General features: G+C 42.6%; 1 protein-coding gene across 3 annotated transcripts in view; it reads right to left on the reverse strand.

Moving 5' to 3' along the window:
* The window catches only part of TAMM41 (TAM41 mitochondrial translocator assembly and maintenance homolog), a 110,648-nt gene that overhangs the window by 46,844 nt on the left and 39,349 nt on the right, over positions 1-24,455 (reverse strand). The window contains exons 7-8 of one of the 3 annotated variants that reach the window (XM_019023619.3): positions 24,367-24,429; positions 6,535-6,674 (exon numbers count right to left, since the gene is read on the reverse strand). In XM_019023619.3, the coding sequence (XP_018879164.1) occupies positions 6,598-6,674; positions 24,367-24,429 (140 nt within the window). In that variant the 3' untranslated portion in view covers positions 6,535-6,597. Of the gene's footprint in view, positions 1-6,534; positions 6,675-12,310; positions 24,430-24,455 lie in introns of those variants that run through there. The other 2 variants (XM_055381010.2, XM_019023618.4) reach the window with 2 other exon arrangements.

A 24,455-nucleotide genomic window follows, 5' to 3' on the forward strand; every position in this document is an offset into this window, starting at 1 on the left:
TAAAGTTAGAATAATAGTACTTGCCTTATTGGGTTGTGTAAGGACGAATGAGTTAATACAAGAAACATTACTCCAAATAGTAAGCACTATCAAATTCTCATTACTCAAAATGTAAGATGTGGAACCATGTTCAATAAAAGTTAAAGACTACAACAACCCGATACAGACAGGACCCATAGAGACAGCTCTTCAGTAGTGGAGATTTGGGCCCCAACCACGTAAGGAACTCTGCCCAAATGAAGTACAGGCTGAGGGCAATAGGAACACAGAATGAGTAAAGGGAGAAAGATGCCGTATCTACTGTGATATCATAACCTTTTTAAAAAAATGATGTGGTGGCTCATGCCTGTAATTCTGGCACTTTGGGAGGCCAAGGAGGGCAGATCACTTGAGTTCAGGAGTTTGAGACTAGCCTGGTCAACATGGTGAAACCCTGTCTCTACTAACAATACAAAAAATTAGCCAGGTGTGGTGGTGTGAGCCTGTAATCCCAGCTACTCAGGAGGCCGAGGTGGGAGAATCACTTGAACCTGGGAGGTGGAGGCTGCAGTGAGCCAAGATCGTGCCACTGCACTCCAGCCTGGGCAACAGAGCAAGACTCTGTCTCAAAAAACAAAAGAAACCAAAACCAAAACCAAAACAAAAAAGGTAGGCATATTTCCTTCCTTGCGTGGTAATGTGTATATACATACTCACGGACAGGCACACGGGGATTTTTAACCCCTTCCCTTCAACTATTTTCTATAAGGAGAGTGGCTGGTGGTTAATGTTATAGGCTAGTTTCTAAATTATACAATATCCAGTTGGGATTCTAATTAAAAGAGGCATTAACATCACCCACAGATGAATACAGTAACTGTAGGGACTTTGTTTACTCTTTCCTGCCAGAAAAGTGAGAACACTTCTTTTCTTTTCTTTTTTTTTTTTTTTTTTTTTTTGAGGAGGAGGAGTCTCGCTCTGTCCCCCAGGGTGGAGTGCAGCGGCACAATCGTGGCTCACTGCAACTTCCGCCTCCCGGGTTCAAGTGATTCTCCAGCCTCGGCCTCCCAAGTAGTTGGGACTACAGGTGCCCGCCACCACCCCTGGCTAATTTGAGAGCATTTTCTTTTGTACAAAGGATAGCTGCATCACGTTGGGTGGAAACAGGAAGCTGCTCCTGGTGTATGGAAATTTACATATGATTGAAGGGTGGATCTGGATGCTCAGTCACCACAGGCAGGTGTTTCTCTGGTGAGCTCAGCCATTCCTCTGTACACCACTCTCCACTGCTGGGTAGGAGCCTGCAAACTATGTTGCCCAGGTTTCTTACCAGCTGGCTTTCTATTAGGTTTTGCTGATTGGAGACCGTGGTGTCAGATCAGAAGATAGGAGGAAGAGGAGTTCCTGGGTTTGACTCCAACTGCAGCAGCAGTTACTGGTGGTTGTCAAGTGGCATCTGGTTTTTGTTTTTGTTTTGTTTTGAGATGGAGTCTTGCTCTGTCACCAGGCTGGAGTGCAGTGGAGCAATCTTGGCTCACTGCAACCTCCACCTCCTGGTTTCAAGTGATTCTCCTGCCTCAGCCTCCTGAGTAGATGGGACTACAGGCACCCCCTACCATGCCCAGCTAAGTTTTGTATTTTTAATAGAGATGGGGTTTCACCATGTTGGCCAGGATGGCCTTGATCTCTTGACCTTGTCATCCACCTACCTCGGCCTCCCAAAATGCTGGGATTACAGGTGTGAGCCACCATGCCCAGCCTGTTTTTTTCAGTCAGAGTCTCGCTCTCTTGCCCAGGCTGGCGTGCAGCGCCACGATCTCCGCTCACTGCAGCCTTGACCTCCCGGGGTTCAGGTGATTCTGCCATCTCTGCCTCCCAAGCAGCTGGGACCACAGGTGCGCACCACTGCTCCCAGCTAATTTTTTGTTTACTTTTTGTAGAGATGAGGTCTCACTATGTTGCCCAGGCGGGCCTCAAACTCCTGAGCTCAAGCAATCCACCCACCTTGGCCTCCCAAAGTGCTGGGATTACAGGTGTTAGCCACCATGCCTGGCCCAAGTGGCATCTGGGCAGTGGTGGTGACTCTGGCAGCTCTAGCAGTGGCAAGGGCATAAGTTTTCAGAGGACTCATACACAGTATCTAATGCTGTGTACAAGTTTTCTGAACTGCGTACAAGTCTTCTGAAAACTTAATGAATTTTTAATCTTTTTGAGAGACGGAGTCTCACTCTGGTGCCCAGGCTGGTGTGGGCTTGTAGGTTCCAATACAGGGCTGTTAGCAGCTTCCTGATGTGCAGCTTCTCTGCACGTCATCCGTTCTTCCTTCTCCAGGGTACCCCTTCTTTTTTGTTTGCCAGCCCTCCCAACATCTTTGTAACAAAATCCCTATATTAAGTTCCATTTATTTATTTATTTATTTAATTTTATTATTATTATTATTATTTTTTGAGATGGAATCTTGCTCTGTCACTTAGGCCGGAGTGCAGTGGCACGATCTTGGCTCATTGCAACCTCCACCTCCCAGGTTCAAGCAATTCTCCTGCCTCAGCCTCCTGAGTAGCTGGGATTACAGGCATGAGCCACCACGCCTGGCTAATTTTTGTATTTTTAGTAGAGATGGGGTTTCACCATGTTGGCCAGGCTGGTTTCGAACTCCTGACCTCGTGATCCACCTGCCTCAGCCTCCCAAAGTGCTGGGATTACAGGCGTGAGCCACTGCAGCCAGCCCCTTCTATTTATTATACTTAGGGTTGTTTTCATTTTTCTTGACTAGATTGTGCAGTGGCACAATCACAGCTCACTGCAGCCTCAACCTTCTAGGCTCAAGCAATCCTCCCACCTCAACCTCCTGAGTAACCGGGGCTACAGGTGTGTGCTACCACATTTTAAAGTTTTTGTAGAGATGCGGAAGTCTCACTATGTTGCCTGGGCTGGTCTTGAACTCCTGGGCTCAAGCGATTTTCCCACCTCAGCCTCCCAAAGTGCTGGGATTACACGTGTGAGCCACCACGCCTGGACAACTCAATGACTTTAAATGACAATGATCATTTTCTTATTCTCCCTCACACTTCCAAAAGCTGACTGGGCTTTGCTAGGCAGGTCCTGCTTGGGCTCTCTTGTTCTGTCATAGTCACAGTGGCTGGGGCTAGAGTTAAAGGCTTGCTCACTCGTCTGGCAACTGATGTTGGACGTCAGCCAGAACACCTCCACGTGGCCTCTCCCAGTGGCCTGGGTGCCCTCACAACATGGCGGCTGGGTTCCAAGCCAAGTGTCCTGAGAGAGAGCCGGAAGGAAGTTGTGTCACCTTTTAAGACCTAGCCTTGGAAGTCATAGAGCATCTCATCTGTTATATTCTACCTGTTAGAAGCAAGTCACTAAGGCCCGCCAATATTCAAGGAGGGAAAATGAATGCTACTGCTAGGAGGTGGGCCAAAGAATTTGTGAACATATTTTGAAACCGCTACAGGGAGCATCTCCAGCAACACAGCAGCAGGTGTGGACTTGTAAGTTCCAGTCCACGGATGTTAGCAGCGTCCTCATGTGCAGATTCTCTGCACGTCATCCCTTCTTCCTCCTCCAGGATACCCCTTCTTTTTTGTTTCCCAGCCTCCCAACATCTTTCTAACAAATTCCCTATATTAAATTCCTTCTATTTGATATACTTAGGGTTGTTTCCATTTTCTTGACTAGACTGACTAATATATGAGGGACTATCCCATGCCATCTAAACTCACCATCTGAACTGGATAGCAGAGATACTATCATGATGTGTCAAGAACCACGTTAGGTAATTTATGTTATGTCATTTAATTCTAACACCAAACCTGACAAATGGGTATAAGAATACCTACATCATAGATATAGAAACTGAGGTTCAGAAGGGTTCAGCAACTTGACCAAAGGACACAGCTGTAAAGAGTTGAGAACCAACTCTAGGTGTGACACCAAAATACATTTATTTCTTGAGCCTTCTGGAATGAGAAGAGCTACTTACTCCCGAAGAGTTCCACTTCCCTCAGAGAAAGTCTTACCTCTCCTCCTTATATGCCTTTTTGATGAATCACCTTAGATTGAGGAAAAGGAAGAATACATCTGGGGCAGTGGAACACAAAGACACAAGTATTCATCATTTGTGAAAACTGCAGGCTGTGTAAGAAAAGGCACTACACCGGAGTCTGGAAGCCAGGGTTCAAGCCCCAGCAATGTTACTCACATATGTTAGGACCCCAGGCAGTCACTTCCTCCCCAGAGGCCTCAGATTCCATAGCTGGAGAGTGACCCTGGTGTTCTGTGCTCCAATGAGTATCTAGTTGGTAAAGTATCTACTTTGGGAATATAAAAAGCCCTATCAGATACAGAGGACAGAAGTTAAAGTAAACTAAAGCCAGATTATAGTGGGTCTTGAATAGGCTGAGGAAAAATTCGTATCGCATAAGCAGTGGAGAATCCATTTTGTCGCCCAGGCTGGAATACAGCAGCTGGAATACAATCACAGATCACTGCAGCCTTGACCTCCTGGGCTCAAGTGGTCCTCCCTCCCGAGTGGCTGGGACCACAGGCATGTGCCACCACATCTAGCTAATTTGAAAAAAACTTTTTGTAGTGATGTGCTCTCGCTGTGTTGCCCAGGCTGCTCTTGAACTCCTGGGCTCAAGCAACTCTCCAGCCTCAGCCTTCCAAAGTGCTGGGATTCCAAGCATGAGCCACCATGCCCAGTCTATTTTGGGTTCTTAAGGAAAAAACTAACACAAATAAACAAAAAGGCTTATAGAAAAAAATAATAGGCCAAGCACAGTGGCTCACGCCTGTAATCCCAGCACTTTGGGAGGCCGAGGCGGGTGGATCAGCTGAGGTCAGGAGTTCAAGACCAGCCTGGCCAACATGATGAAACCCTGTTTCTACTAAAAATAGAAAAAATTAGCTGGGCGTGGTGGCAGCCACCTGTAATCCCAGCTACTCGGGAGGCTGAAGCAGCAGAATTGCTTGAACCCAGGAGGTGGAGGTTGCAGTGAGCCAAGATCATGCCACTGCACTCCAGCCTGGGCAACAAGAGCGAAATTCCATCTCGAAAAAAAAAAAAAAAAGAAAAAAGAAAAAAAGAAAAAGAAAATAATAAAAAATCCAATAATACAAAGGAACCACAGCAGCAACAACCATTTGCTCAATGCTAGGCACAAGGCGCTACCCTAGGTGTTCTACAGGGGTGAGTGCACAGACCAGCACAACTCGAAGAGGTCTGTAATGTCATTTCCATCTCACAGACGGTGAAACTATTCAGAGGCTCGATAACTTGCCCAAAATCACATATCTGGTCAGTAGTGGGGATGAGATGTAACTCAGTTTGGCTGAATCTGAAGTCTGCACTCTTCACTATGCTATGGGTTAGAATGAGCTGAACCCAATAGTAAACAAAAAATAAGTAGATAAGGAATTGTTCAAATGTAGAAGAGAGCCTATGGGTCTGCACTAGAATACTTGGCAATGGAAATACGGAGTGTGAGGTGGGACAAAGACGATTTGCAGGAAAAAAAGACAAGCTGAGGTTCAATCAAATAGATTCATATGGCTTGTTAGGTGGATGAGGTGGGAGGAGGTGGTTGCTTCCCAACAGCCCTTCCTCCTCAATTCCCATTTAAGTGTCTACTCCTCTGAAGCCTGTGAGCCTGAGGGGAGGGAAATTACCTCTTGGGCTGGGGCTGGTGGCTCAGGCCTGAGCCTATCAGCTTAGTTCCATCCTTTGTCCATTTACTGGCTCTGGGATGGGCATGGCACCCAATCAGCGTCCGTGAAACCAGACAGAGGCTTGCTAGGGCTGTTGGGAAGGTTTCTTGCTTTTCTAAGAGGCCATCTGAAAGGAGTCTTCTCTGTGGCTCCCAGTTGTGATTTGGAAGCACACAGCCCTTGAAGCTGCTGCCAGCAGTCTCATGACAGAGCAAAGCCAGCCTCAGCACGATGCTAACACTGCAGAGGGCAGAGAGATGGAGAGAAACTGGGGTACTTGATTCTGTCCTTTGTTGTTCAAGGCACTCTGCAGTGGGTTTCCTGTTGCCCGAACACGTCCTAACTGTTACAATAAGGCAGGCTCTGCAAGGTGTCTGTTCCAGGCTCCTAACCCAAAAGTCACTGCCATACATTTTAGTGGAGAACAAAGAAACACACAAAAAGCCTAGATCCAGGGAAATGTTGATGTGACACTTGCGAGCCCCTGCTGGAAAAAAAACAAGTGAACAGGATGGAGACTAGAGACATAACAAGCCAGGCAGAGAAAGTCAAGCTTCCACACCCTGTAAGTTTCCTGGGCTACGTGTTCACAGCATACAAGAAATTTGTCACGTCTGACTCTCACGTACGTACAGAATGCAGGACAGGCAAAGCTATTCTGCAGGACCCACATGACTTTGTATATGGAGAGGGTTCTTTTCTTCTGATGCTAAGCCCTCTAATATATTTGGGTCCCAACTGGGTAAATGTCTGATGCATAAATTTAAAAAACCAAGTATTATGCAAACCAGGGTATCTTTGAATTCAAGCAATGGGTCAAAGTAACAAACACTGTTCTGTCAAAAAGGATCAAACACTTTATTCATCTACACATAACATATATAAAAGCAAGCAAAATCAGGATGTTTTCCTCAGCCACCCTTTCCACATTTTGTGCAGTTTTAGTGAACTATAAATCACTGACTTCTTCAGGCCTAAAAGAGAAAAGATGAGAAAGTAAGAAGATGGAGCCTTGTTGAGTGGATGCTCAGAGTTTCAGTGACATTCTGAGCAGAGACTTGTCTTTGGAGGAGGGCAGTGAGGGGCTGACCCGTGGCTCTAGGAGACCAGGGAGCTGAAGGTGATTAAAGGTCACTGTGATCAATGTAGGGGGAAATGATTCTGATTTCGGCATTTTCCGATTTAGGGCTATGGATGCCAACGGTTCCTAAGTTATTGGGATAAGTGATCCTTTTGAGGTATGAACATATTGGCAGCCTCTGAATTTAGCTCTTTTAAAAAGGTAGGACAAGGATAAGACTCTGTATGCCACTGGGTCCCCGTTCTCTCAGGCCTAAATTCCAACCCCACCTCACTGTCTCTATGTCACTGTGAAAGGCACCTGTCTGACTATGACAAATGCTGTTCCCATCACTTTCTGCCTCGTTGACTTGGAATCCCTGTTTGGATTTCTTCTCTAGGAAGTGCTTCCCTGGACCCACAGGGTGGCCCCACAGCATCTGTGCTCGCTCAACACACTGTGCAGTACGTGTGGGCCGATTCACCCATGCCTCTGCCTGGACTGGGAGCTTCCTGAGGACAGGGACCTTGTCCTGTTCACCTAGGTGGCCCTGTCACCTAGTATAGGACCCAGAACACAGCAGGTGCTCTGTAAAAGCTTTTGAAATGACATGACAAATGTGCCTCATTCGGACAGCTGGCCCCCTAGCACCCCCATCTACTTAGTCATGAGTGTGTGATGAAACTGCAGAAAGGCTCTCCGGGGGCTTAGGGGAAAGAAGAAAAATAGAATAAAATAAATGGGTGTTATTTGTCAGATCTAAGAGTATCCTATTTGTGGATGCTATTATGGACTCAACTTCCTTTGTGTTGAGGGTGGGATCATTCAGTTTGTGCTTCAGGGTGTGGCCCAAAGATATGAACAGTCTTTTTCACTGTGAGATACAAACTGTGATCTGTGCTATGAGTGTGAAGTGCACACCCCTGGCAGTGCACTTTGGTGAGCATGCCGACAAGGTAACAGGTTTCGCTCTGGACGTGCCTAGCACTGGGGTTTGAGTGATGGCTTGAAAATATCTGGCCCTGTTACCTGTAAACTGCTTAGTCCACTTAGAGCCTTGGAAAAGACCACTGCAGACAGTAGCAGGGGAGCAGTAAAATCATTAATGAATACTTCTAGACACTCTGGCTTCGTTTGTCTACCAGCTGACTACTTGCAAACCAACATAACCTAGTCAACAAACTCAGAGTTCCTTTCCCTGCCTCCACCCCTTTTAATTTTCTCCCTGGAGCAACCACTCTGGTAAACCCCACCCACTTCAGCACTGAGACTAGAAGCTTATCATATAAGGTGGTTTTTAAAATTCCAGCCAGAACCAACCAAAAGACCAAGCCGAATACAGGTAGTTATACATGGAAAGGTTCATATAGCAACCCCAGGGCACTGAGTCACAGCTAGAGGAGGATGCATGGGCCATGATAATTCCCAGCTCAACTTCAAAAAGCAGTTCCTTGGAGCTTAAACATTTCAGGTAAATACATAAAGTAGAAGAGTGTCACCATGTAGCCATTTTTTTTTTTTTTTTTTTTTGCTGCTAGTGGACAGAAATCTCCCTTGACTAAAACATTCTCCCTTTCATGGTTCTGCCAGTGAGACATTTTCAGAAAGACTGCAGCAGGGAAATCTGTTAGAAAGAGCACTAGAATCGGAGTCAAGAGACCTGGACTCTAGTCCCAGGTGGGCCACAAACTAACGGTGGCCTTTCCCTGGGCCTCAATTTCCTTATCTGTAAAATGACTGGGTTGGAATAGATGAGGGGTTCTCTACCAAGGGGTCCACAGATTAAGTCTGAGTGTCTGTGAACTCCCTAACACTGCAGGAAAATCTACTGTGTGTGTGCATAGGTGCATTTCTGTGCAGGGCGTCTCGAGTTCTAGTCAGATTTTCACAGGGATCCGGGACTTGCAAAAGGCTAAGAACCAACAGATCAGAATGAAGAGTCTTTTCTGCCTTAATGTTATAATTTCAACAGAGGTGGAGAACTTAAATTTCATGATTTTGGAATAGGCAAAAATTTTCTAAACAGGACACAAAAAACTGCTAAACATATAGAAGACAAAATGGATAAATTGGACTACATGAAATTATGAACTTCTTCTTTTCACCAAAAGACACCATTAAGAGAGTGCAATGACATGGCTTACAGCCATAATCCCAACACTTAGGGAGGCCGAGGCGGGCAGACCATGAGGTCAGGAGATCAAGACCAACCTGGCCAACATGGTGAAACCCCGTCTCTACTAAAAATACAAAAAATTAGCCGGGCGTGGTGGCATGTGCCTGTAGTCCCAGCTACTTGGGAGGCTGGGACAGGGGAATCGCTTGAGCCCGGGAAGCGGAGGTTGCAGTGAGCCGAGATCACGCCACTGCACTCCAGCCTGGCCACAGAGCAAGGCTCCATCTCAAAAAAAAAAAAAAAAAAAAAAAAAAGAGAGTGAAATGACAAGCCACGGAGTGGGGGATTTTGACATCACATGTATCCAACAATGGAGTTGTGCCCCGACTACAGAGAGAATTCAGTAAGCAAAACAGACAACTCAGTAGGAAAATGAGCAGAAGACTAGAATAGACGCTTCACAAAAGAGCATATCCAAATAAACAAATGAAAAATGCTCAACTTCCTCAGTCATGAGGAAAATGTAAATTAAAAGATCAATATGGTACCACTAATCACCCACTAGAGTGCCTAAAATGAAAAAGACCTATACAGGTATTCAGGGAGGTGCTGCAACAGAAGCTCTGCTAGTGCAAGTATAAATATGGACAACTGTTTAGCAGTTTCTACTAAAGCTGAACAGTCACATGCTTTATCATCCAGGAATTCTACCCCTCAGTACATACCTGACAGGAATGCATACACCCCCCCACCAAAAGACAGCTACAAAAATATTCACAGCAGCACTACTTGTAATAGTCCCAAACGGGAACAACCCAAGTACCCATCAATAGCGGAATGGATAAATTGCGGTATATTCACACAGCAGAATACTGCACTGGGCAGAAATGAACCACTGCTACTCCCAACACGATGAATCTCCCTATGTTATAAATGAACAGGGAGAGACACAAAAGAGGACATGCTTATACATGGTTAAAAAATGGGTAAAACAGAACCGTGGCACTGGGAGTCAGGCTGGAGCTTACTCTCGGAGAAGCAATGCCTGTGACGGGCATGAGGGGTACTGGGGACTGGAATGACTGTATTTCTTCACCTGGGCACTAGGTCTATGAGGTGTTCCCTTAGTGAAAATTCATCAGATTTATGATTTTTGCACTTTTCTATCTATATGGAGATATTTCCTACTACCAGAAAATTTAGAATCTGTCATTTATTTGGTCACACATAGAACAAATATTTATTGAGCACCTGTATAAGCAAGACACTGAACTAGTTGCTAGGGATACTGGTATAGACAACAGCTATGGTCTCTGCCCTCACAGAGTCCACAATCCGTAGACTTCTACTTGGTCTACACTAAGCTTACTTTCTTCAATTTTTTTTTTTTTTTTCACTCTGTCGCCCAGGTTGGAGTGCAGTGGCATAATCAAAGCTCACTGGAGCCTCGACCTTCTGGGCTCAAGAGATCCTCTCTCCTCATCTTCCTGAGTAGCTGGGGCTACAGGTACTTGCCACCACGCCCGGCTAATTTTATTTTATTTTTGTAGAGACGGGGTCTTGCTTTGTTGCCCAGGCTGGTCTTGAACCTTTGGCCTCAAGCCATCCTCCCACCTTAGCCTCCCAAAGTGCTAGGATTACAGGTGTGAGCCACTGTGCCCAGACTACATTAAGCTTACTCTTTCTACAGGAAAGGGTGATGATTTAGGAATTCTGCTCACTCCTTCCCCAGCGGATAAAAATGCAACATCTCTTTAGATGCATCCCCTGTAGAGAGATCCTTATTTATCTAAAGCTAGTCATTATGAATTCTGGTTAGAATCTAAAGTCAGGATTTTGTTTTAGAAGCATGCAGAAAGCTATGTCACTATATGGCTCCTTAGGTTTCTCTTCTGATTTCCAGCTTGTTTCACATGACCTACAGCGAAGTTAATACACACGTAAGACTATGAACTCCCCGTGTGATCTTAAAACAGATGGGTCTACTGATAGACAAACTCTCCAGGAAACAATGTGAGGTAGAAATATGGCTAGGCTGTGAAAGATCTCTACCTTTCCATAATCTTACATTTCAGACCTTTGATAAAATTAGTATCCCCAAAACATCCTTCCAGTTCATTTCCAACCATAAGCAGATACACCTACAAAGAAAATCTCTTCTGAGGCAAAAGTACAACTTATTTTAAGAACTCACAGGCTTAAGTGATAATCAAATCAGCAACAGAGCACCAGTGTTCTTCTAATTTAAATATATAGATACCAACAAATGGAAGAAATGCTTCAGTTTTAAGAAATCAGAAGCAGAGGATAATGACTAATCCATTCTACTGTGTTCCCGGAAAAGGCTGGTAAGGATCAACTGAGGCATGCCTTTTAGGAGCAAGACTGAACCTGTCTTGTTAATTTAGTTTAGTTGAATCTTTTGAAGCTAGAGAGGTAAACAGGTATTTGTCCCCAGAGTTAATTCTGATTGGCCACAAAGTCAGGTGGGAAAAAATAAGATTTAAAAATTAAACTCATCATCCTCGCCCAACCTCCCCCTCTGCTCAGGGAATGAATGGCTCTACTGCTTCCCAGGCCAAAAACCTGGGAGTTAGTTCTGACTCCTCCTTCATGTCCCATATCCCTTTAGTCACCAAGACCCAGTCGTTCCCTTCTAAACACGGCGAATCTTTCCTGTCTGAACTGCAATGACCTGAGTTCAGGCTGCTGTAACTCCTCAGCTGACTGGCTGTAGCCATATCTATTTGGTCTCCCTCGCAATAGTTTTACTGCCCTTCCATTTGATCTCTATACTCTTAACTACAGTAGTCTTTCGGCAGTCCTATGGTGACTTCCCTCTGCCCTCAAAAGAAACCCTGAACTCCTTAACATGGCTTTTAAAGTCTTTGTTTGGCCCCTGCTTATCTCTCCATCTGATCACTAAACTCCCCCATTTCTCATCTACCTATTCCCACACCAGAGTACTCAGACAGTTCCCCTTCTCTCCACTCGCGTTAGAAACTTTATATTTTCTTAATCCAGTCTATTATTGTTGGACATTTGGGTTGGTTCCAAGTCTTTGCTATTGTGAATAATGCCGCAATAAACATACGTGTGCATGTGTCTTTATAGCAGCATGATCGCAAGAACAAAAAACCAAACACTGCATATTCTCACTCATAGGTGGGAATTGAACAATGAGATCACATGGACACAGGAAGGGGAATATCACACTCTGGGGAATGTTGTGGGGTTGGGGAAGGGGGGAGGGATAGCATTGGGAGATATACCTAATGCTAGATGACAAGTTGGTGGGTGCAGTGCACCAGAATGGCACATGTATACATATGTAACTAACCTGCACAATGTGCACATGTACCCTAAAACTTAAAGTATAATTAAAAAAAAATGTAAAAAAAAAAAAAAAAAAAAAAAAAAAAAAAAAAAGAAACTTTATAAAAGGCTGCTGCTCGAATATGCAGTTGCTTAGCTGGTCTTTTGTTGCCAGTTTGAGATGTGAGGTCATCTGCTGCTACCATGAAAGGAAGAGCAGGCAAATTTTAGGAGGCTAAATAGTCTTTTGGTACTCCTAAGCCAGCTGGCTTCAGTTGCTGATCTGATGAGAATGATGTTATTCTACTAGCAGCACAGTCTAAGGGAAATTAAAACGATTTGCTTAATAATCAACTCCCAGGCTAAAGGAAAAGGAAAACAGTGTTTGGTTTTGGAAGCAATTCTCTAATCACATTTGAACATGAGTGTATGTGACGGTCAGGGAATTTCAAGGGAACTAATAAAGACAAAGCATCAGTGAGACTGCATTGAGGACATACTGCCATGTTATCCAACAGTGTTTACTAGGAAGGGCAGTCCTCCCAGCTGTTTATAGATGCCTGGCTTCCATCTTTTGTAGGAGTAGAGTGAAATTTAGATCTGCATTCATCTAAATTTATAAAGCACCTCTGGATAACACCCTGGACGCTCTCATGTAAGCCTCAGAACACCTTGTGAGTTGGGTATTAGTATTCCCACCATCTCACAGAAGAGAGAATAACATACCATAGTCATAGAGTGAAGAAATGAATAATTCAGAACCCCAAAACCCTATCCTCTGACCCCAAGCTTAGCTCCTTCACTAAGCGGATTCCCGGAATTTAACTGAATTTGACCTTTGTATTGGCTGGCTAAGGGGAAGACCAAATCTTCCTTTTTATCCCATTTATGAGTAGGAGGTTGCACAGGGGAGGAGGGGTAATGGCTACAAAAGAATAAAAAGTAAACCAAATATGCTAGGGTTTTCTCATCCTACAGATGACATACGAGCTGGCTGAAAAACTGAACAGAGGCAGAACTTGAGAAATTTTGGGGAGAAGGACCTAGAAAAAGTAAGGCAGAACAACAAGAGCTATGATGACAACAAAAGGACTCGTAAAGAGCAAGGTGGATCTCAGCTCAAAAGCTCCTTCAGCTGATAAACAACTTCAGTAAAGTCTCAGGATACAAAAATCAATGTGCAAAAATCACCAGCATTCCAATACACCAACAACAGTCAAGCCAAGAGCCAAATTAAGAACGCAACCCCATTCACAACTGCCATAAAAAGGAATACATCTAACCAGGGAGGTGAAAGATCTCTACAAGGAGAACTACAAAACACTGCTCAAAGAAATCAGAGATGACACAAACAAATGGAAAACTATTCCATGTTCATAGATAGAAAGAACCAATACTGTTAAAATGGTCATAGTGCCTAAAGCAATTTATATATTCAAGGCTATTCCTATTAAACTACCAATGACATTCTTCACAGAACTAGAAAAAAACTATTTTAAAATTCATATGGAACCAAAAGAGCCCGAACAGCCAAGGCAACACTAAGCAAAAAGAACAAAGCTGGAGGCCTCATGCTACTCGACTTCAAACTATAACTACAGGGCTACAGTAACCAAAACAGCATGGTGCTCGTACAAAAACAGACACATAGACCAATGGAACAGAACAGAGAACCCAGAAATAAGGCTGCACACCTACAACCATCTGATCTTTGACAAAGTAGGCAAAAACAAGCAATGGGGAAAGAACTCCCTATTCAATAAATGGTGCTGGGAAAACTGGTTAGCCATATGCTGAAGATCGAAACTGGACCCTTCCTCACACCATATACAAAAATTAAGTCAAGATGGATTAAAGACTTAAATGCAAAGCTATAAAAACCCTGGAAGACAACTTAGGCAATACCATTCTGGACGTAAGAATGGGCAAAGATTTCATGACAAAGATGCCAAAAGCAATTACAACAAAAGCAAAAATTTTAAATGGGATCTAATTAAACTAAAGAGCTTCTGCACAGCAAAATAACAAGACAGTGAAGAACAGAGTGAACAGACAACCTACGAAATGGGAGAAAATTTTGCAAACTAGGCATCTGACAAAGGCTTTATGTCCAGCATCTATAAAGAACCTAAACAAATTTACAAGAAAAAAAACAAACAGCCCCATTAAAAAGTGGGCAAAGGACATGAACAGACACTTTTCAAAGGAAGACATACATGCAGCCAACAATCAAAGGAAAAAAAGCTCAACATGACTGACTGATAATTAGAGGAATGCAAATCAAAATCACAATGAGATTCCATCTCACAGCAGTCAGAATGGTTGTCATTAAGTCAAGAAACAACAGAAGCTGGTGAGGTTGTGGAGAAAAAGGAACATTTATACACTGCTGGCAGGGGTGTAAATTAGTTCAACCATTGTGGAAGACAATGTGCCGATTCCTCAAAAACCTAAAAAGAGAACTGCCACTTGACCCAGCAAGCCTATTACTGGAGTACATACCCAAAGGAATATAATTCATTATATCACAAAGACACATGCATGTGTATACTCATTGCAGCATTATTCACAATAGCAAAGACACGGAATCAACCTAAATGCCCATCAATTGTAGACTGCATAAAGAAAACGTGGTACATATACACCATGGAATACTATGCAGCCATAATAAAAAAGAGACCATGTCCTTTGCAGGGATATAGATGGAGCTGGAGGCCATTATCCTCAGCAAACTAACACAGCAACAGAAAACCAAATGCTGCATATTCTCACTTACAAGTAGGAGTTAAATGATGAGAACACATAGGACACATAGAAGGGAACAACAGACACTGGGGCCTACTGATGGGTGAAGGATGGGAGGGGTGAGAGGATCAGGAAAAATAACTAATGGGTTCTAACTAGGCTTAATAAATAGGTGACAAAATAATCTGTATAACAAACCTCTATGGCACAAGTTTACCTGCATAACAAACTTGCACATGTACCCCAAACTTAAAATAAAAGTTAAAAAAAAAGAACAAGGTGGAGAAGGATAGAGGTTCTGAAACTTACTGTGAGGATGAGGAAAGAGAAACAGGCAAACCAGTCACTCGGTGCCTGTCACTGTTAGTTTACTCCAGCTGGAGACCTGGGCCAGGGGCTAACACTATTCGAATATAACATTGTAAAGAGGCTTGTTTCAAAGAGAGGTCAGGAAACTTTTAAGTAATGATACCAAAAGAAGAAAAACCAGACACAATGCTAGATGCCTTAATATATCTTAAAATATAATCTCCTGGCCAGGTGCAGTGGCTTAACCCTATAATTCCAGCACTTTGGGAGGCTGAGGTGGGAGGATCACTTGAGCCCAGGAGTTTGAGACAAGCCTGGGCAACATAGTGGGACTCCATCTCTACAAAAAACAAAAACAAAACAAAAAAACAGCCAGGTGTGGTATTGCACCCTTTAGACACAGGTACTTGGGAGGCTAAAGTGGGAGGATCACACCATTGTACTCTAGCCTGGGCTAGAACCTGTTTCCAAAAAAACAAAACAAAAACAAAAAAACAAACATAAAATACACCATTGCACTCTGGCCTGAGCTAGAACCTGTCTCCAAAAAAACAAAACCCAAAACAAACAAAAAACCAAACATAATCTTCACAACCTGGTGAGGCAGGCATAATTATTCCTATGAAGTTAAAACTCAGAAAAATTAAGTAACTTGCCCAAGTCACACTGGTTAGGTTGTAATTGGAGCTCTAGTCTCTGCGCCTCACAAACCTCTGCCCTCAGCACTATGCTAGGAAACCTTTGTCACAGCCCTTGGCCAAAATAAACAGAGAAGCCAGAGCATAAGGCCATTTAACCCACAGAATCTGAAGGGGTGCTCATCACTTTCCATGCTTTATGTCACCTCAGTGTGAGGTAACATACATTCTGTCACTCTGGACTTCCACAATGCAATGTGGCATCATTAGAAGTGAAGAAAAGGCTGAGCAGGAAGAGAGGTTAAAATGTTTAGAAACTTTTATTTAAGGAAATAATCAATGAAAGCTTCCCAAGTCTAGCAAGTGTGTCAGATATCCAGATACAAGAGACCCAATGACCCCCAGGTGAATACACTGCAAAAATGACTTCAACATAGCATACTATAATCAGAAGGTCTAAAGTGAAAGTAAAAGAAACAATTTTAAAATTAGCAAGAGAAAAGCATCTAGTCACCCATAAAGGAAACCTCATCAGACTAACAGTGGACTTTTCAGCAGAAACCTTAAAGGCCAGAAGAGAATGGGATAGCATTTTCAAAGTGCTGAAGGAAAAAAACCCTGTCAGCCAAGAATTTTATATCCTGCTAGAATAAGCTTCATAAATGAAAGAGACTAGTCTTTCCTAGACAAATACTAAGGGAATCTGTCACCACTAGACCAGCCCTATAGGAAATGCTCAAAGGAGTCTTAAACATGGAAATAAAACGCTGATATTCACCATCACAAAAATACCCAGAAATATAAAACTCACAGTTCTTATAAAACAATCTCACAAAAGAGGAACAGAAAGAAATCAAATTACAGAATTTCATCAAAACACAAGGACAAAAAGAGAAAAAGAAAGAAAACAAAGAATTTATAAAATAACTTGAAAATAACCATATGACAGAAACAAAACCTCACGTATCAATATTAACTTTAAATGTAAATGGATTAAATGCTTCATTTAAAAGATACAGACTGGCAGAACAGATTAAAAAAACATAATCCACCTATATGCTACCTACAAGAAACTCACCTTACCTGTGAAGACACAAATAGACTGAAAGTAAAGGGGTGGAAAAAGATATTCCATCCAAAAAGAAATCAAAAGGAGAACTATATATATGTCAAATAAAACAGACTCTAAATCAAAAACAGTTAAAAAAAAAAAAGACTAAGAAGGTCATTATATAATGATAAAGGGATCAGTTCACCAAGAGGGTATAGCAAATCCTAAATATATATGCACCCAACATAGGACCACCCAAATTCACAAAACAAATATTACTAGCTCTAAAGAAAGAGATAGATAGCAACACAATAACAGTGGGGGACTTCAACATCCTACTCACAGCACTATACAGACCATCGAGGCAAAAAATTAACAAAGAAACACTGGACTTTAGACCAAATAGACTTAATAGACATTTACAGAACATTCTTCCCAACATCTACAGAATACATGTTCTTTTCATCAGCACATAAAACATTCTTCAAGCATGGGCTACATAGGGAGACTTTGTCTCTACAAAAAATAAGATTAAAAATAAATGTAGCCAGGCATGGTGGTATGTGCCTGTGGTCCCAGCTACTCAGGAGGCTGAGGTGAGAGGACTGCTTAACCTTAGGAGGTTAAGGCTACAGTAAGCCATGATCACACCACTGCACTCCACCCTGGGCAACAGAGCAAGACCCTGTCTCAACAAAGAAAAAAAAAAAGAAAGGAAGAAGAAACATTCTTAAAGACAGATCACACATCACACATTAGGCTACAAAACAAATCTTAACAAATTTTAAAAAATCAAAATCAAGTATCTTCTCAGACAATAGTAGAATAAAGCTAGAAATCAACATAAGAGGAACTTCAGAAATGATACAAATACATGGAAATTAAACAGCATGCCCCTAAATAATCACTTAATCACTGGGTTAATGAAGATTTTTTTTCCCCTGAGACCCTGAGACAGGGTCTTACTGTGTCACCCAGGCTGTGGTGCAATCATGGCTCACTGTAGCCTCAAACTCCTTTAGCTCAAGTGAGACTCCTGCCTCAGCCTCCTGAGTAGCTGGGACTACAGGCACATACCACCATGCACAGCTGCACAGCTAATTTTTTGTAGAAATGGGGTTTTTCCATGTTGCCCAGGCTGGTTTCAAACTCCTAGGCTCAAGCAATCCACCCACCTCAGACTCCCAAAGTGCTGGGATTACAGGCATGAGCCACCATGCCTGACCTTAAAAATTTTTGGAAACAAATAAAAATGAAAACACAACATACCAAAGCCTGTGGGATGCAGCAAAAGCAGTGCTAAGAGGGCATTACTAATGTTTACAGCATTACATGTCTACATAAAAAAGTAGGAAGATCACAAATTAACAACCTAATGCCACACCTCAAGGAACAAGAAAAAAAATAACTAAACTCAAAGTTAGCAGAAGAAAAGAAATAACAAAGATCAGAGCAGAACTAAATAAAATGGAGACCAAAAAACAATACAAAGTATCAACAAAATGAAAAGTTGGGACCAGGTGCAGTGGCTCATGCCTGTAATCCCTGCACTTTGGGAGGCTGAGGCTGGCTGATTGAGATTCTAGAAGTTCAAGACCAGCCAGGGCAATGTGGCAAAATCTCACCTTGACAAAAAATACAAAAGTTAGCCAGGCATGGTAGTGTGCACTGTAGTCCTACCTACTCGAAAGGCTGAGGTGGGAGGATTGCTTAAGCCTGGGAGGCAAATATTCTAGTAAGCCATGATTGTGCCACTGCACTGTAGCCTGAGCGATAGAGCCAGACCCTGACTCAAAAAACAAAAAAGAAAAGTTGGTTCTTTGAAAGATACACAAAATTGATAAACCACTAGCTAAGACTAAGAAGACAAGACAGATACAAATAAACAAGATACAAGACAAGAAGAGATACAAATAAACACAATCAGAAATGAAAAAGACATTACAACTGATATCACAGACATACAGAAGATCATCAGAGACTATTATAAACAATTAGATGTCCACAAACTAGAAAACCCAGAGGAAACTGATAAATTCATGGAAACATAATCTTCAAGATTGAACCAGGAAGAAACAGAGTATCTGAAAAGATCAGTAATGTAGTAGCAAGACTGAATCACTAATAAAAATCTCCCAACAACAAAAAGAAGCCCAGGACCTGATTGATTCACAGCTGAACTCTACCAAACACAGAAAGAATGAATACCAATCCTTCTGAAACTATTCTAAAAAGATCAAGGAGGGAATTCTCCCTAACTCATTCTATGAGGCTGCTATCACCTTGGTACCAAACAGACAAGGACAAATGAGGCTGCTATCACCTTGGTACCAAACAGACAAGGACACAACACCACCAGAAAAGAAAATTATAGACCAATATCCCTGATGAACACAGACACAAAAATCCTCAACAAAATACTAGCAAATTAAATCCAACAGCACATCAAAAAGAGAATACATTATGATCAGGTGGGATTTATCCCAGGGATGCAAGGATGGTTCAATATATACAAATCAATAAATGTGATACATCACATAAACAGAATTAAGGACAAAAACTACATGATTGTCTAAATAGATGCAGAAAAAGCATTCAATAGCTTGGGCACAGTGACTCATACCTGTAATCCCAGCACTTTGGGAGGCCAAGGTGGGCAGATCACTTGAGATCAAGAGTTCAAGGCCAGCCTGGCCAACATGGTGAAACTCCGATTTTACTAAAAATACAAAAATTAGGCAGGCATGGTGATGCATGCCTGTAGTCCCAGCTACTTGGGAGGCTGAGGCAGTAGAATTGCTTGAACCCAGGAGGCAGAGGTTGCTGTGAGCTGAGATTGCACCACTGCACTCTAGCCTGGGTGATAGCGATTCCGTCTCCAGCTACTCAGGAGGCTGAGGGGGGGAATCGCTTGAAACCAGGAGGTGGGGGTTGCAGTGAGGTGAGATCGCGCCACTATACTCCAGCCTGAGCAACAGAGCGAGGCTGTTGCTCTGTCTCACAAAAAAACAAAAAACAAAAAACAGATGTTGGTGCAGATGTGGAGAAAAGGGAATGCTTATACACTGTTGAAGGGAATCTAAATTAGTATAGCCTTTATGTGAAACAGTATGGAGATTTCTTAAAGACCTAAAAATAGAATTAACCTTTGATCTAGCAATCCCATTACTATGTATACATCCAAAGGGAAAGAAATCATTATATCAAAAACAAAAACAAAAAGAAACCACTCGTATGTTTACTGCAGCACTAGTCACAATAGCAATGATATGGAATTAACCAAAGTGTCCATCAATGGAGAACTGGATAACAAAAATGTGTGTATATCTACATCTATATCTCACCTTGAATACTACTTAGCCATAACAAAGAATGAAATAATGTCTTTTGCAGCAAGATGGATAGAACTGGAGGCCACGTCTATAAGTGAAATAACTCAGAAACAGAAATTCAAGTATCACATGTTCTCACTTTAAGTGGGAGCTAAACAATGTGTATGCATGAGCATACAGAATAGAATGACACTGGTGACTATAGAAAGTGTGAGGGTGGGAGGAGGTGAGGGTTGGAAAATTACCTGTTGGGTACAATATTCACTATTTGGGTGATGATGGGTACACTAAAAGCCCAGACTTCACCATGTAAGAAAAATGCACTTGTATTCCTTAAACGTTTTAAAAATTAAAAAGAAGAAAAAGCGAAGGGGAAGCTAGCAGTAAGCACGCAGGGGAAGCAGCATCAGCACTCCAGGGCCACAAGGACAGCTGAGCTGTGGGTTCTGTGATCAACTGCCCTCTGCTGGTGAGTAGAAGTAATGAGTGGAAAGAGGACCAAAGGCTCATTTCAGGTTGAAGGTGTCAAGATCTTTTTCAGCCTTTTATTAGAGAAAAATTCAAACTTAAATAACAGACAGAAGAGTATAAAACAGCCCCATGCATCTTTACCTAGCTTTGACAATATATCAGCTCATGGCCAATCTTGTGTCATCTACCCATTACCCACTGCCCTCTGCCACGTTTTATTTTGAAGCAAATCCCAGACAACATATCGTTGCATCTGGAATTATTTTAGTATGCATCTCTAAAAGAAAGGGAATTTTTTAAAAAGCTCCATAACACCACCATTGTCACAACTGAAAAATAATTAACAATAATTCTAATAATTCCAATAATTCCTTATAGCATGGGATGCCAACAGCAAAACAAATCATTAAGCCTCACCCAAGGAGGATCATGGCAAGGGAAAGGCAATCATGCAAAATTCAGATTAACAGCATGAATCACCCAAACAAACAAAAGTACCTCATCTTCAGTCTTGCCAGAGTAAACTAGCAGGAACATAGATTAAATGAATATCTTAACTGGAAATGCAAAGCCATGCACCCAAATGGTAGGAAAATCTTTAGTTCAGCAGATGTGACACAAGTGCTACTAAGTCTTTGTTGAAACTTTTATACAATGTTTTTATTATTATAATTTTTTTTTTTTTTTTTGAGACAGGGTCTCACTCTGTCACCCAGACTGAAGTGCAGTGGTGCGTTCTTAGCTCAATGCCGCCTCGACTTCCTGGGCTCAGGACTACGGGCGCGCACCACCACGCCCAGCCCTTTTTTTTTTTTTTTTTTGAGACGAAGTCTCACTCTGTTGCCCAGGCCGGAGGCAGTGGCACAATCTTGGCTCACTGCAACTTCCGCCTCCCAGGTTCAAGCAATTCTCCTGCCTCAGCCGCTCAAAGGTGGGACTACAGGCATGTGCCACCACGCCCAGCTAATTTTTTGTATTTTAGTAGAGACGGGGTTTCACCATGTTGCCCAGGCTGGTCTCAAACCCCTGAGCTCAGGCAATCCGCCTGTCTCGGCCTCCCAAAGTACTAGGATTACAAGCATGAGTCACCACATCCAGCCTATTTTTTGTATTTGTTTAGAGACAGGGTTCCACCATGTTGCCCAGGCTGATCTCGAACTCCAGGACTCAAGTGATCCTCCTGCCTTGGCCTCCCAAAGTGCTGGGATTATAGGTGTGAGCCACCGCATCTGGCCTATTTTTGTTATTTTTAAAGAGACAGGGTCTTGCTGTGTTGCCCAGGCTGGTCTTGAACTCTTGAGCCCAAGCAATCCTCCCGCCCTGGCCTCCCAAAGTGCTGGGATTATAAGTGTGAGCCACCATGCCTGGCCTTGTTGAATCTTTCCAGTGATTCAGGAGGGCAACACGGTCCTTGAGGGCCAAATGCTCAGAGGAGTATCCAAGCAGCTGGGCTATGAAACACTGAGAGGTGTGACCACACCAGCTCCCCAGCAATCTCAAACCCAGGGATTAGAATTAGGTTGAAAGATTACTCCCCTTTTTGGGCTACCTCTGTGCTATTTCTCCCTCTCTTGCAAATTTCTGTTAGCATGTCTCTTTTCCCTTCTAAATTACACGCCTCTGGAAGTCAGTATAGCATTTGATATGGTTTGGCTCTGTGTTCCCACCCAAATCTCACCCTGAATTGTAATAATCCCCACGTCGTGGGAGGGACCCGGTGGGAGGTAATTGAATCACGGAGGCAGGTCTTTCCTGTGCTGTTTTCATAATAGTGAATAAGTGTTACGAGATCTGATGGTTCTATAAAAGGGAGCTCCCCTGCACATGCTCTCCTGCCTGCCGCCATGTAAGACATGATTTTGCTCCTCATTCACCTTCCGCCATGATTCTGAGACCTCCCCAGCCATGTGGAACTGCTAATCAATTAAACCTCTTTCCTTTATAAATTACCAGTCTGAGGTATGTCTTTATTAGCAGCATGAGAACAGACTAACGCAGCGTTGTGTTCACTTTTGTATCCCGAGCAGCTGGCACATGAGAGACGCTCAATGGATGCTTGCATAAAGAAAGCCTGAACTAGAAAAGTCAATCACTTGATGATGCCAAATGTTGGAAAAAATGGGAAGAAAAGAGTATTCTCCTACTCTGCTTGTGGGACGATGAACTGATACAGCCACTTTGTCCTCCAAAGAGATGTCAAATATTTAGGCCATAAAACAAGAATAGGATGCAAAAAACAGGAGCATTCAGAGAACAGCAAGGAAAGAGAGAGTTCCTGGAAATTATAAACACTCAACAGAAGGGTTGGAAGCTAAAGTTGAGAAATTCGAGAAAATCTTCCAAAGCAGAGCAAAAGAACAAACAGATAAAAAATAGAAGACAAAAGAAAGAAAACCAAAGACTAATCTAGGAGGTGCAATATCTGAATAAAAGGAGTTCCAGAAAGAGAACAGAGAAAACAGATGGGACAAAATTAAAGAAAAAATTTAAAACATTTTTCTTATATGATTATATTCTGAGTTTCCCAACAGAAAGGGCAATGAATTCCCGGTAAAACAGATAAAACAAATAAAAACAGACTCACATCAAAGCACATCACTGAGAGAATTCAGAGCACTGGGGAAAAATAAAGACCTAACATGCTTCCAGAAATAACATACACAAAGGATTAAGAATCAGATTGGCTTTAGACATAGATAACAATCCTAGAAGTAAAAGATAAATGCAGCAATGATCTCAAAATTTTAAAGGAAAGTGATTTCTAATCAAAACCCAGCCTAAGTATTAACTATGGGTGAAGACAGACAAAAAAGACTTTCAGACATACGTGGTCTCCAAATGTGCCTTCCATGTTCCCTTTCTCAGGAAATTACTGGAAAATGTGCTTCACCAAAATGAGTATGCACCAAGCAAGTGAAAGACATGAGATACAGGAAATGGGGGACCCCCTAGAGGGGACAGCAAAGACACTCTCCATGAGAGAAGAACATTATGCAGGGAAGGAAAGGTGTACTCTGTGGCTCACCATACCATCAAACTGAAAACTAATTAGCCAAAACCACCAGACAACTATATTAGGAGGACAGAGGGATGGGAGGGTGCGTACATTTGATGAGGGTGAGTGCCAGAGTTGAATTCTAACCTCCCATAGAGAGAAGTCAATAGATGATACCTAAAGTTGAAACGTAGAGAAGGAGCAACGAAAACTTACCATTTAGAGAAATGGCAGTAACAACAAAAATAACCCACTAAGACAGAAGGAAGCAGTTGTCTCAGAGAAGGGGAAGAGGAGAGGGAGCACAGGTGCTGCTGTTTTTGCAATCCTATGCATCTGTAACTTTGATAAATAAAACAACATGAGGGAAAAACCCTGCACACAGGAAGTGTCTCAGAAAATTCAGAAGGGCAGTAAAGCTTCCAACAGCACTGCCAATGGTCTGACATTGTTAGACTACCAGATTCTGCTGCTGTTATGCCTGTTTGTACCTTACTGCAATATCCCAGTTTATGGCCATCAAAGCTCAGCATTTCATAAGCACTTAAAAGATACAAAGCTTTACACTGTAACCAAGAATGTGGAAGCCATTCAGTCAGCAGGTATGTTATACACGGATTTCCAAAGCTCTTACCAGCAGTAAAAATGCCTTTCGTGCTCTGTCTTATACTAGACGGTCTCACGATTGCTGAAAGCCCTGTGAGAAAAAAACCAAAAAGGAGA

This window comes from Gorilla gorilla, chromosome 2 (assembly GCF_029281585.2).
Source record: "Gorilla gorilla gorilla isolate KB3781 chromosome 2, NHGRI_mGorGor1-v2.1_pri, whole genome shotgun sequence".
NCBI classification, from domain to species: Eukaryota; Metazoa; Chordata; class Mammalia; order Primates; family Hominidae; genus Gorilla; species Gorilla gorilla.